Raw genomic sequence first — 13,753 nt, 5'->3', positions numbered from 1 at the left:
CAGCAAATTGCCATTTTTGCAGTCTGTATGCTCCAGTTAACAATTAATCCATCATTAAATTAGTCGATTATTTCTATAATCGAATAATTTAATTAATCATTTCAGCTCTAATGTTTATTTACTTATTTTCAGTAGTTTAGTAGTTATGTGGTCTCTTGCAAACTCCAGGAACATTAAAATTTAACTGAATAGATTGACAAAGGTTGATTAAATCATACATAAAGTTTCACAATAACAATTTTTTTTGTTTTTTAACAAAAAAAGGCCCAACTTCTAAATCTTAATGAGCTCTATTACAACGGAGAGAAATGTGTCATTTCCCAAAACAACAGAAATTAAGAGTAAAATCAGCTGACCTCAAACTTCTTCAGCTCCTCCTTGGCTGCAGAGTAGAGGACGTCTGCAGAGTTTGGGTTGGCAGCAGTTCGCTCCGCCATCTTGAGCCAATCATCGAAGCGGGAAAAGTCGTTGAGGAACTTGCACCACAGAGTCCAAGTTTCCTCGATTCTGCAAGAACACATCATGTTGAAGTTATAGTGTTTATTGTGGCTGGAAATTTTGCTTCGCATGAATTATGCTGAAAATATGCAACATGAAAAACCTGAAAATGTTTACAAGGTCCAACAGGCAACTCGCTCACATGCACTTTACTCATGACAGAGTTATTGTTCACGCTTCCTGTGCAAACGTCTTAAGAACAAATTAAATAGTTTGCTAAACACAACAAAAGCCTTTCCGCAGAATAAAAGTTATTCAATAAAGATAAAGAGAGTTTTTACACCTCATAGTCCCACAGACTTGGTTCATTTGGGACTAAAATTGCAACATTTGTTACATTTTCAGCTGCTGCAGTCAAACTAAAAGCCTGTTCCTCTCCTCACCAGTGGGGGCGCTGCACCAAGAACTACTAAAGTAGTCCTATGAGCAAAAACCTCAAGAGAAGACAGTCAGACTTTAGAGGTTGCAGGATTTCTTTAGTAAAAGACCACAAGTCATTTCTCGCTCTAGAACTAGACTCACAGTCTTTGTTTTGGTTTCATTTTCCCAGAATTCCCTGCGTTAGAGTCTGCTTCATGCTTTTGGAGCGATCTCCCATCGGCTTACATTCACACATTCACACAAACCACACCAGAGTTCAGTGAGACCAAACTGAGACCGAGGTTTTTAGCTGGATCAGAATTAAACCTCCACAAACAAACCGGACTTTCCAGCCAAACAAAGTACAGCTGGATTAAAGCAGACTGAAAACGTTTGGTGTGAATGCACCGCAAGTAGCACAACTGCACCTACCTGAGTCTTCTATCCAGAGCCAGAGCACAGATGGTTCTCCAGCGTTGGTCCAGGCTGCGGCTGGTTTCCTGCAGGGAGTCGCTCTCCGCCTCGGAACCGCCTGCTGCGTCCTGATCCTGCAGCAGAACGTCGCACAGGCTGAGGACGGACGCTACGCCTTCAGTGTGCTGCTCCATGTCCCTCTGCAGGTCCTGCACAGACGCCAAACCATCAGTCTGCAGCCCTCATGGATTAAAACGGCGAAGTCATATCAAACATCTGCATGTTCTTACAGGGCCGGATGGGCCAGAATGTATTGATCAAACCAATTAAACTGTTAAAAAAATAAAGAAATAGCTGTTTGTGCTTCTTAAAGTTAAATATTTTCCTCCAGTTCCTCCAGGTTGTTTTTTATGGGTTTTTTTCCAATCAAAATCATGGATTTTGTGATGCTAATTTAGAAATATTTGTAGGAAATATTTACCATATTTGCACTAATGTATGTCTTTGTATTACTCTCCTTATCAATCACAGACTGTAACTGGACATCAAGTGCGGCTGAGGCAGCATGTTTTTGTTCATTTTGAGAAAAATTAGAAAAATCAGAAAAAATGCAGGGGTTTGTTGATTCTATGTTAAAATTAATTTAGCAGATTTGTGAAAACTGGAGGGACGTATTGATGTAATTTGGAGTCTAGAGGGCCACATAAAAACCTAAGGCGGGCCACATTTGGCCCCCGGGCCTCGAGTTTGACACATGAGGATTAAAGAATAAAGCGGAAGAGAGATAGCACCACATCTCCTAACATTAAGCAAACAAAAAATAAGAATTATTAATAATAAACAGAGAAGAAGTGAGCAGCAAAATGGAGAAATTTAAATACTAAATACTAAAGACGCAAGGGGGGAAATGAAAGTGAGAAAAATAAGATATTTAGGAAGTGAAACAAAGTCCAAAAAGGTTAAATACAACCTGAACCAACATGGCAGTAGATGTAATTTACCTGGTGCTCAGCGAGCCTCTTCTGGATCTCACTCTCATGACAGACGCTGAAGGTGATCGGCCGGGAAAGTTCGGCCTCGATGCGAGAAAGCCAGGAGCGAAGGTTGCTCATGTTCTTATCCAGCTGCTGCACCGTCACCAGAGTCTCCTTCAGCTTCCTCACCCTTCAAAACGAGACGGTTAGTAACTTTAATATTCAACAAACCTTCCTAACGTCACTGAACTTTAATAGTTATCGACTGAGTTACCAAAACTCAATTAATGAGTAATTTATTGATCTATTAGAGGGAGAAAGAGAACATTTGATTACTTGATGTTTTTTCTGGAAATTTTAATATTCTGAAATAGTTTTAAGAAAGTACTAGGACAGAATAAAAAGAAAGAAAAGTAATACAATTAATAAATAAAACAGAAAACAAGAAGAGAAGAAAAAGGGAAAAATACTGAAAAAGAAAAAAGGCATGAAAGAAAAAACCAAAGAAAAAACAAACTAAACGTAGAAAGTGAAGTAAGGAAAAATAGGAAAAGAAAAAGAAGGAAAGAAAGTAAGAAAGAGCAAACATTTAAAAAGGTTAAACAAAATGTGAAGGAAATCAGAGTAGGAAAAAAACCTGAATAACAGAAAAAGAAAAACTAAACTAGAAAAGAAAAAGAATAAAACAAAATAATGAGAAAAAAGGCAAAATAAAATAAAATAAAAAATAAAGTACGGATGAAAAAGACAGAAAAAGCTTTTTGCAAACATAAAAACTTCTCTGGTATCTTTCACTTTAACGCTCACAAAGCGCCACACTAGCTGCTGTCATGGCAACGCAGATCACAATAAAAGCTCTCTGGAGGCTTAAAAGGCTGAAGTGTGCCCCGTTTTCGGAGTTGGAGTTAATTCCCCCATTTGATCGTTTTCTCCCGCGGACGTCCAGCCGGGCGGGGAGACGCTTTCTGCAGAACGCCGGACAGAAGAACAAACCCAACTTCCTCTGGTGTAAAGTGAGCCTCAGATCTGAAAACATCCTGAAGTGTCTTCACTAAGACACTCAGACTCCTGTAAAGGAGTACATTGACAAGCTTTGTCTGGATTTTTCCTGTGGGCAAAATGGATCACAAAGTAAAATTTGTGTAGCAGAGAAAGACAGAGAGATTGATTCAGCATTTAAATAGGAACTGGAATTTTCCAAACTACTCCAAACAAAGAAAATTATTTAAGGTTAGACATTTTTCCAGGGTTTTCCCGACATTCCTGATCAGTAAATAAAAAATATAGCTGACATTTTCTGCTAGCTTTGGCGTAAGAGTTAAAAATAAAGTTAGAGTTGCAGAGTTTTAGTTGACACTCATTAAAGTAAATAATAATGATCTAATAAACAGAACGATAAACGTTGTTTTCTGGTTTTGAAGGGAGTTCATTTTATAAAATTGACCAAAAAAAGACGAGAAAAGTGTGTCAACAATAAAATAAAAACAGAAGGTGAGGAAACTAACAACACCAGAGTTTACGATCACATCGTTTAAATCGTAATTTCAGATATTTTATTGGACAGTTACTGAGAAAGACAAGCTGTCATCTGTAAGGTAAAATATAGTATTTTTGGCTGAACCATGTTTTAATGGTGTTTCAACATTAACATACAACTCCAGCATGAATCTGGGTTTACAGAAGAGAAATAAATTATTTACAGGTAGATCCAAGCTCATAGAAATAACAAGGGTTAGCTTGTTGTTAGCGATAGCATCGTTAGCACAGACTAATTACTTAAAATAGCACAACTCACTACTTAATGGGCAGAAACAAGTCGACAGCCACTTAATGCTTCTTTTGATCCTAAACCTGAAACTAAATGATTGTTTTCTCCAGGCTTTTGAAAACTTTCTTCTGGCTCGTTTACAGATCTGCATTTTTTTGAATCTCTGCAAGGACTGCTCTTAAGATGCATTTTATATTTTACAGCATTTACAATTTTATAATTTATAGCATTTTATATTTTATATTTTATCTTATCTACAACTAGTTGTTACTGTGTCTTGTCTCTGTGGTCCAACTGTGAAGTAATTCTGTTCTATTCTATTCTATTGTACAATATGAGGTCTGCAGCTCCAGACAGATAGTTTTGTCAATCCTCAACATTTTATAGCAAGTCTTTTTTTACCGAGATAATGTGGATCATATCCTAAATATAAGTGCATTTTTTCGAGATGCCTCATTCAGGGCATTAGCTACTCGCTGTGATCAGTTTTGTTTTGTTTTGATCTGGAGAAATCCACTTCCTGACCCCATCTGAATTTCATCCGGGTCACGTCTCTGATTATGTGGTTGGTTTATGATGTATGGGACTAATGACTAGTTACAGGAAGGATTAGGGGGGTGTAGTGATGCATCTAATCCACAGCACAGTCAGTGTAAGGTACTGGAGTATTGTTGCAGATGCAACCATCCTGCTCAACTAACAAGCCTCTTTCTCCCTCCGCCTCCCTCTCCACCTCTGACAGCCTAACAAAGGCCAGCAGCTTCATGTGGAGGCCAGACAAAGACAGAAAAAGCCGGGCAGGGGCTCGCTCAGGAAGAGGACATGAACAGAATGGTTGGAGAAAATGAAGCAGAAAAGAGCCCAGGATGAGGATATATGGCTTGGGAGCCGAGATAACAAAGTGCAGCTGACCAAAGGAGGGCCCGAAGTTACAGAGAGATAAAACTCCGGCTGACATTTATTCCTCTCACTGTATTTATGGAGCTGTTCAGCAAAAATCTGCTTTGTTCAATTTATATTGCTTGCACGGAAATTAACTACAGACAGTATAATTAAAAAGAGTCATGGAAACAAATCTTATTTCTTTCTTCTCCCTCAAGTAGGATCGTTTGCCAACTTTAGCTGCAAATTTACCAGGCGGTCCTTCAGCATTGCAGGGTTATTACCATAATAAACCACGCTGATGTGACTGAAAGGACTTTATTTTCAGTATTAAAACATACAGTGCATTGAAAACATATTGGTCTGTTTTTGATTTTTTTTTTTCATAAATACTTTAAGAAGCAGCTTTTAAATTAGGATTTTACTCACTAACCAACTTGAAAAAGTTGATTATGAAGTGATTCTTGTTTCAGAATCATTTCTTTGGTTTGATTGAAAGATGAGCTCAATTTTACTGCCACAACTTGATTAATGAGTTCAATTAAAGTTGATTGATCTTATCGATCGACTAACAATTCATTTATAAGCAGCCATTTTCTTAAAAACCAAAGTTTTTTCTTGTATCAACTGTATTTCCATAACAAAATCTTTCTATAAATGGTTAATTTAAGAAAACATTAGCTGTATGACTGAATAAACAGGACATTGTGGTTTTCTCACATTATTAAACTTTATAAAATATAAAGTTTAAACAGGAACCGTTTAAAATAAAAAGTGAAACATTTAATTCCTATGAACAAACAGAAAAGCGTTTATACAGAAGTAGCGTCTGTTCCTCTTGGCGAAACATTAAATCTGGGCTCCATCACGGCTGAATGGGCGTCGTTAAGGTGGAAACTTAAAAACTTGTTGAGTGTTTATGTTTCAAAACGGGCCTCTTGTTTGGCCCGTTTCTCTTTCAGGTTCTTGTAAATCTCAGCCATCTTTGTTTCTATATAACGGCTCTGCTAACAGATGCCCGCCGGCGCCCCCTGCTGGGCCAAACTGCAACACTGAATAAGGTCTATTAGTTAATTGGAACTAATTTTAATAGACAATTAATCATAAATCGATCGATTAATTGCTTCCACAACTATAAAATTCGAGAATTTTCTTCTCTTTACCGAAAACAATATTGATGAAGCAAAAGGTTTGTTTTCGTGGTTCTAACTTTTTAGATCAAATCTAAAAATTTATTCTGTAGGACATCAACCAAAATCAAACAAACTGGATATAAAATGCATGTTGGTGATGGTTTGATTGACATCAAATCAGTTATCACCATCTTTAAAATGATAGCGGCACAAATGAAACTTCTTGCTGCACAAACATTTGGCACCAATTTTGTTCACTTTGTGCTCTCCCACTGATGGGTTACGTGTCAAATTCGAGGCCCGGGGGCCAAACCCGGCCCGCCATATGTTTTTATGCAGCCCTCTTGACTCTCGACTAAACACTAAGTGAGCTTAAATATTATGTTAACAATCAAATCAATGCAGTTTTTATCTGTTTGCTGCCAAATGATATCAGTTCCTCCAGTTTCTTGACAATTATCGTGGAAATTCATGCAAAATCAACAAATCCCTGCATTTATTTGCACCAATACATAATTGGGAGTTTATTGCAGATTTTACTCAAAAATTGTCAAAAACTTTCTTTCTTGTACTAAACAGCTGCCTCAGCTTGAATTGATATCAGATTATAGTCCATGATTTGTACATGTATAGTAATAAAAAGTCACATTTACCATCATAAATAAGTGCAAATATCCCAAATATTTCCAAATTAGAAACGCGTTGATTTTTATTGAAAAAAATCACAAAAACCTGGAGGGACTGAAAAGACGCTCAATAATATTATTTAGTTTTAAGAATTCATTGATATTTTATCAGTTTGTGAACAGGTTTTATCAATACATTCTGGCACTATTCATGATCTTGATTTGGCCCAAAATGAGTTGGACACCCCTGGGCTACAGGAAGTGGGCCCGATCAGGGCGCACCAGGGGACATATGGTCCTGTCTGAGCCCTCGACGGCCCAAACTTCCCCCTTCTTCTGCCAGAGGGGGAAGCTGTGGGGTTTGTATCTCCTGCTCGTCCACAGGATTGCCCATCTGTTTGACTGGGGGGCAGCAACAGTTTAACAACGCAGCAGCTTAACCTCTGCAGTCCATACATGAGAGGCCATTTTTCCCGACAGCTGCCAGGCACGGCTCACAACAGCAGGTGGATGGAAACCCTGAGAAGCTATTGTTTACTTCCAAGAATCTAGTTAAAGCTTCACAGAACTTAATTATGCTTTTTGCAGCAGAGTGGCTTTGCCCTGAAAGGATAACGATGTAAATTTTGAGAGCGGTACTTAAGAGTCTGATTCATGTCGCCACACAAACACAATTTGACTTGCAACCCTGCCAGCGTCTTACTATTTATCTCTGCAAAGTGCTCACAGAACGGCATAAAGAGTGTTTTGGGAAGTGCTTAGTTGATATGAACACCCAAACTCCCGCTGAGCAGATGCTGCAACGGCTCTCACCTGGCTTCGATGTGCTGAAAGAGGTTGTTCCATCGCTGATTGACTTCCTGTAGCGAGCCGCGCACCTGGGTCTGCTTGGCCTGGTCGCTGGCGAACAGCAACTGCTCTCCCAGCTGCTTCAGGTGGCTCTTGTTCTCACTGAACAGGTTGATTTCCTCCATGCAGTCCTGTGGACACATGACGACCACACAGCTACATGAACACCATGTTGATGCAGACAGGTTTAAAATAGGTACACACTGTATTTTTCGTACTATAAGCCACTGCTTTTTTCCCTCACGCTTTGAACCATGCGGCTTATGGTCTAGTTTCTAGTACAAAAATGTTCCTACACTTGAAATAAGGTAAACTATGCTAAAAGTAACTTTTCAGTAAGATGCAGAGGCTTGTTTAAAGTCAATCATTTCTTAATATTGATGAAAAAGTTATGGTATTGCCAGATAAATTAACCTGTAACATGGGAAAATGATCTTGTTAATCTGCCAGTGGAACTAGATCTGGGTTGCTAGGCAACGGCTGGCGTTGCTAGGTAACGCCGCCAATGGAAACTCGTACTTTTACATCAATATTAAGGAATTATTTACTAAACACAAGCTCCTATATTTTGCTAGAAAGTTACTTTGAAGTTAATTTTGTTTTATTTCAAGTTTACTAAGATGTTTGCACCAGAAATCAGAACAAAAATACTTGGTGAGATTTTGTGTTTTTGCAGTGCTTTTCTTCAGCTGCAACAGAGAAACTTATCAGACCTGCAACAAAACTACATTATAATAAACAGTATATACATTTAGAACTGATTGTGTTTTACATTTTACAAAACCAGGTCAACTTTTCAGGAGTACCTCAATAAATTTCACATTGCAAACAAAAAAACAAACAAAACTTTTAAGGGATAAAAGTTGTTAAAGTTCCTTTCAGCATATTCTGCAATTTACCTGCAACTTGGCTTCATGTGTTTTTAATGAAGATATCAAAATCAAATTCAAGGTTTCTGTCTCATTTCTGAGGTTCTTTTGTTGAAAATTGCTCTGACTTCATACCTTTTTTAGTTTCTCCACCATTTCCTCGATGCTCAGATCTGCGCTGTGACACACCTTGTTCTCCATCTGAGTCAGCCAATCACAGAACTCCTTGTTTTTATCATTGAAAATGGTCCAGGCATTCAGGCGGTCGGCTATTTCCTGTCTGCGTAACGACACCTGGAGGAAACACAATAATGACGACATTTAGTGTTTGGTAAGCAGTTTGTTAAATGTCAGCTTTAAATAAAAAAAATTGTTTCTTACAAAGAAAGTCAAGAATCTTTTTATTTTTCTACACTGGATAATATAAATAAAATACAAATTTTTCCATCTTTTTTGTTTGTTAATGGTCATAAACACCTAAAAACACTCAAAAGAAATTATTTTAAAATTTAAAAACTGGATTCAACTCATTAAAGATAACTGGGTGAGTTTTAGAGTGCACCAGGATTAACAATCCTACAGCTCTGGAAAAAATTCATTCACCATTTAAAATGATCAGCTTTTCCGATTTTACTTTTTATACGTATGCGTTTGAGTAAAATGAACATTGTTCTTTTATTCTATGGACTAATGCAACATTTCTCTGATTTTCCAAGCAAAAATTTAGTTTTTATTTGCAGAAAATGAAAAATGGTGAAAATAGAAAAAAAAGCAGCCCTTTTAGACCTCAAATAATGCAAATAAAACAATTTCATATTAACTTAGAAACAACAATACTGATGTTTTCACTCAGGAAGAGTTCATGAATCAATATTTGGTGGAATAACTGGGAGGTTTTCAATGGGTTTGGTGCAGACGGCTCTTCATGTTTCCAGAGCTGCAGACACTCTCTTTACAACAGGAAAATCACATCATAAAATACGGTATTTTTCATTTATTTCCCCCAAAGTTTTATTGCAGGACTAACTAGTACAGATAAATTAACTAGTACAGTTAGTCCTGTACTAGTTACACCATTAACTCATGGTGAAAGGAGCGGTGCCAAAGCCCTCGATGAATTTGAGTCTGCAGCAGGACATTGGTATGCATTCAGGAAACAAAGTGACCCAAATATAATGCACAGACAAAGCATTAGAAATCCAAGCATTGAGCTGCAAAAAAATAACCAAGAATCAGAATATTAAATGTGCTCACATACTCAGTAGATTTAGTAAACAGCTGAAGGAGAGTGCAGCTATTCGCTCAAATTAACAAGGTCCATTTTTCTAATGACAGCTTAATACCAGCAGAACAGCCCATTACGACCCGCGGAGGGGGCAGATGATCTTTTAGATGTTTCAGGGCTTATGATTAGAGCTGCTCTGTTTGACTGATCATCAACACTCATGCTATTAAAAAGAGTCCTGCTTTGGTATGAATGCACAGACGCAGATGGTCCCGCTGCAGTGTGAAGAATCGGGGATGCATTGAGCGCTGCGGTCACCCTGTGAGGACTGAGTGTCGCCGTGGGAACAATAGAGCAAGTCCCTGCACCTCCCTGAGGCCGGCCAGGCCATCTGCTCACCAAACCCCCACCTACAAAACCTGCAACCTGTTAACCGCAGACTCATCCCTGTATGTCATGAAGAAACACGATGAACTGTTTGCTTTTAATAAGCTGGTGACTTAATAAGTAGCACAACTTCACAAACTGAAGCTCAACAGTTTGGGGAATAAAAAAAAAAAAGATTGAAATGTTTGAACACATCACTCTTTTAGACAAACATTTGCACTATTTCAACATATTTTCACATAAGTAAAAGTAAAAAGTAAGCGCCAGGAGTGTCAAACTCATTTTTGTTTTGGGCCAAATCCAGATCATCAATGCTTTTAAAGGGCTGGTTGTGCAAGAATGTGCAGATAAAAGCTGTTCACAAACTGCTAAAATATCAATAAATTCTTAAAATTAAATATTATTGGACATCTTTTCAGTCCCTCCAGGATTTCATGATTCTTTTTTTGATTTTTTGCAATAAAAATCAAAGTGTTTCTGGTAATTATTCGGAAATATTTGCAATATTTATGACGGTAAATGTGACTTTTTATTACTCGCTGTACAGATTATGAACTATAATCTGACATCAATAAAAGCTGAGGCAGCTGTTCAGTACAAGTAAGAAGTTTTTGACAAATTTTGAGAAAAATCTGCAATAAACTCCCAATTATGTATTAGCATAAAGAAATGTGTGGATTTGTTGATTGTGTAAATTTCCACAATAATTCTCAAGAAACTGGAGGAACTGATTGATATCATTTGGAAGTAAACTGATAAAAACTGCATTGATTTGATTGATAACATGATATTTAGGGGTTAGTCAAGAATCTAGAGGCTCACATAAAAAATTATGGCGGGCCAAATTTGGCCCACGGCCCTCGAGTTTGAAACCTGTGTTCTAGAATAAAAAAATCATTTGGCAAAAAAGCTACTAAAGTACTGAGAACTGATCAGATTAAATCACTTAATATTTAAAAATTACATAATCAGATGGACCCAAATATAAAAATAAGTCGAAATGTTGATATTTTAAAATTAAAATTATTTACATAAACAAGATAATTACAAACTATAACACATTTTACCAATCAACTAATATGATAATGGCTCAATAATGCAAGTCTGCCGTCTTAATGATGAGTTTCATTAACTTTCATTTTGTTTGAATTTCCAAAATAAAACGAAAAACAATCAATGAACACAAACTAAACCAAAACCATAAATAAAACTTTTTATGATTTCTCTGTAAACAAAAAAGAAAATACCGGAATTTTACTTAAGAGTAGAAATACTTCATAGTAAAATTACTCAAATAAAAGTAACGTACAGCAAAGTAAAAATAGTCCTACAATTTTTTTTTTTTGCTCAGATAAATGTAAGTTGTTACTTCCCACTACTTTTGGGTATTTTGACCAAAAATACGCATTTTACAAATTTATATTCACATGCAAAGCCAAAAAAACTCAAATCAATTCACTATCAGAAAGAAGAAATGCACACTGAAAACATTTCCTGCTGCTGAATCTGAAAACCTTTTGCCAACAGGAGAGCAGGTGCAAGCAGCTTCGCTAACTGAAAGCCCAATTAGCACTAGCATGAATTACCTTATAGTAGCCTTACAACATGCTAACATGCTAACTAACCATTGGGTTCTAAAGACCAAACGTGTAGGAATGTGTGGAGTTACCAAAAATAATATTCTAATCACAAAGTTAGCAAGCAAGAATGATGAACAGCTTGAATCAGGGAGTAAATATTCTCACATGCTGACACAATGAGGGAGGTTTATGTTTATAATTAATATTAACTGTACCTGCAAGGAGAAACTGGATCCTTTACAGAAGCTAAACTGTTAAAAAGTAAGCTGCTGGTTTCCCTCCAAGAACCAGCACACTTCGTCTCTTTCATCAAAGAAATCAGTGCGACCAACGTGTGTGTGTGTGTGTGTGTGTGTGTTCTTCTGCCTTTGTGCGGCCATCAAGAAACCAGAAACTTCTTCCCTCCAAGTTTGTCTTCACCCACCTCAAACTGTTAGTAAAAACTTTTAGTTTGGTTCTCACCTTGGTGCACAGCTCTTCCCATTGAGCGTGGAGCATTTCCAGCTGCTGCTCCAGCAGCGCCGAGTCACTGGCCACCACGTACTGGGACAGGTCTGTCTTCATGGTGGCCAGTTCCCTCAGTCCGCCGGCCAAACGCTGCAGAGAGACCTCAGCCTCCTGCATAACACACACAGAAACATGCAGCACGGTCAGCAGGCGGCCATGCAAGCTGCTGCTTTACCTCTCGCTTGGGTTTGCCCCGACTGTCCAGATTAAAGGGCTGTGGACGGGACAGGGGGAGGGTAGAAGGGATGTACAGGGGGAGGGGAGTGAAAGCATCAGTGCGTTAAATAAAAGGAAGGGGGGCTAGCTGGAAGGCTGTGTAGTGGGGAACTTCTCATAAATTAAAAGTGACCTGCTAGCTTCCTTTAGCATAGATCTACATGTTCATTAAATATTTTTTCACAAAATTATTCTTTGATAATAATTTTAGTCTCTGTAATGCCTATTTTGTTCTGTTTCAGGGCATCTTGTCACTTTAAAGCCATAGCAGTGGCTGCTGGCCATGAACCCAACTTAATTTTTACACTCGCACGTGAAGAAGACAGAAAACAGATGCGCAATTATGTAACTGTACGTCTTTGAATAGCAGAAGTGGAGCCTCCTGCACAACCAACAAGAATGCAGCAGGTGGTTTCTGGATGGTAAGTCAACAACAAAATACTTCCAGCAGCCATTATACAGCACTTTAAGAGGTAAAACCAACTGACCAAACATGCTGGAGGTCCACATGGTTTGCTAGGTGATGGGACAGGCTTTGCCTGGGTTGCTAGGTAACAGGGCAGTGCCTGCTGATTTGTGGTGTTACATTTGGATGGATTTTCAATCATCTAATTTTCCAGACACTAAAAATTATTAATTTTTGCTCAATAAACAGCTGGGTGGTTTTTTTGAGCGCTTGGCCGGTTTTTAGAAGCAAATGAAAGTACAAAAATGTGCAAATAGTGAATTTTGCATGATAGTTCTCCTCTAAAATTATTATTTGGAAATTCAGAAAATGTAGATACGACAAATGGATTCAGGAAAATGAGACACAAATGTTGAAATTTTGAGGTGTGGCTTTGCAACATGTCAAAGCCACACGTTAATTCTGAGAAGTTTTTCTTTTATTAATTCGTTTTCTGCAGAAAAACCTCCTGGTAAAATTTTCCCCTTGTACATAAAAGACTCTCCAAGTTACTCTCCAATGATTTGTTTATTACATTCTGTGAAATTTAGAGAGGTTACTTTGTTGTGTCACATTATTATATTGAGTTTAAAAAGACAAATGAGTCAAATATCAATTTCATACCTACCGCACATTCTAAAATATTCTTTTTTTATTGGGATTTTATGTGATAGATCATGAAGCAGCAAACAATTGTGAAGTAGGAGGAAAAAGATATAATGCTTTCAATTAGTTTTCTATTAAAAAAGTCAAGTGGAGTCAGTTGTTCACCTGGATGTGCGCCTCCTCCTCTGAGCCCGCCGGTCGTTCTGCAAGCAGATTGTCAACTTCCTCCAGTCCAGAGGAGATGCTGCTTGTTGCTTCCTGACTCTCAGACCACGTCTGTGAAGCAAAACATTGCAAAAATGCTCGTCAACGCATTGATTTTACAATGTTTAAATAAATGTGTCCAACAGGTAGAAAACGAAACTATGGGAGAAAAAAAAGATTCTTTTTTTCAAATACAAACAGAACACCGAA

At 37.7% G+C, this 13,753-nt stretch overlaps 1 protein-coding gene across 2 annotated transcripts in view; it reads right to left on the bottom strand.

The window, feature by feature from the left end:
- Positions 1–13,753, bottom strand: part of LOC122825189 (nesprin-2) — a 79,704-nt gene that overhangs the window by 12,956 nt on the left and 52,995 nt on the right. For both annotated transcript variants that reach the window (XM_044106375.1, XM_044106376.1), the window contains 7 exons: positions 13,505–13,615; positions 12,028–12,183; positions 8,509–8,667; positions 7,469–7,635; positions 2,274–2,436; positions 1,291–1,481; positions 357–507 (listed from right to left, as the gene is read on the bottom strand). In XM_044106375.1, the coding sequence (XP_043962310.1) occupies positions 357–507; positions 1,291–1,481; positions 2,274–2,436; positions 7,469–7,635; positions 8,509–8,667; positions 12,028–12,183; positions 13,505–13,615 (1,098 nt within the window). The remainder of the gene's footprint in view (positions 1–356; positions 508–1,290; positions 1,482–2,273; positions 2,437–7,468; positions 7,636–8,508; positions 8,668–12,027; positions 12,184–13,504; positions 13,616–13,753) is intronic.

This window comes from Gambusia affinis, linkage group LG22, assembly GCF_019740435.1.
Source record: "Gambusia affinis linkage group LG22, SWU_Gaff_1.0, whole genome shotgun sequence".
In the NCBI taxonomy this organism is placed as follows: Eukaryota; Metazoa; Chordata; class Actinopteri; order Cyprinodontiformes; family Poeciliidae; genus Gambusia; species Gambusia affinis.
This window is presented reverse-complemented; position numbering and strand designations above follow the sequence as displayed.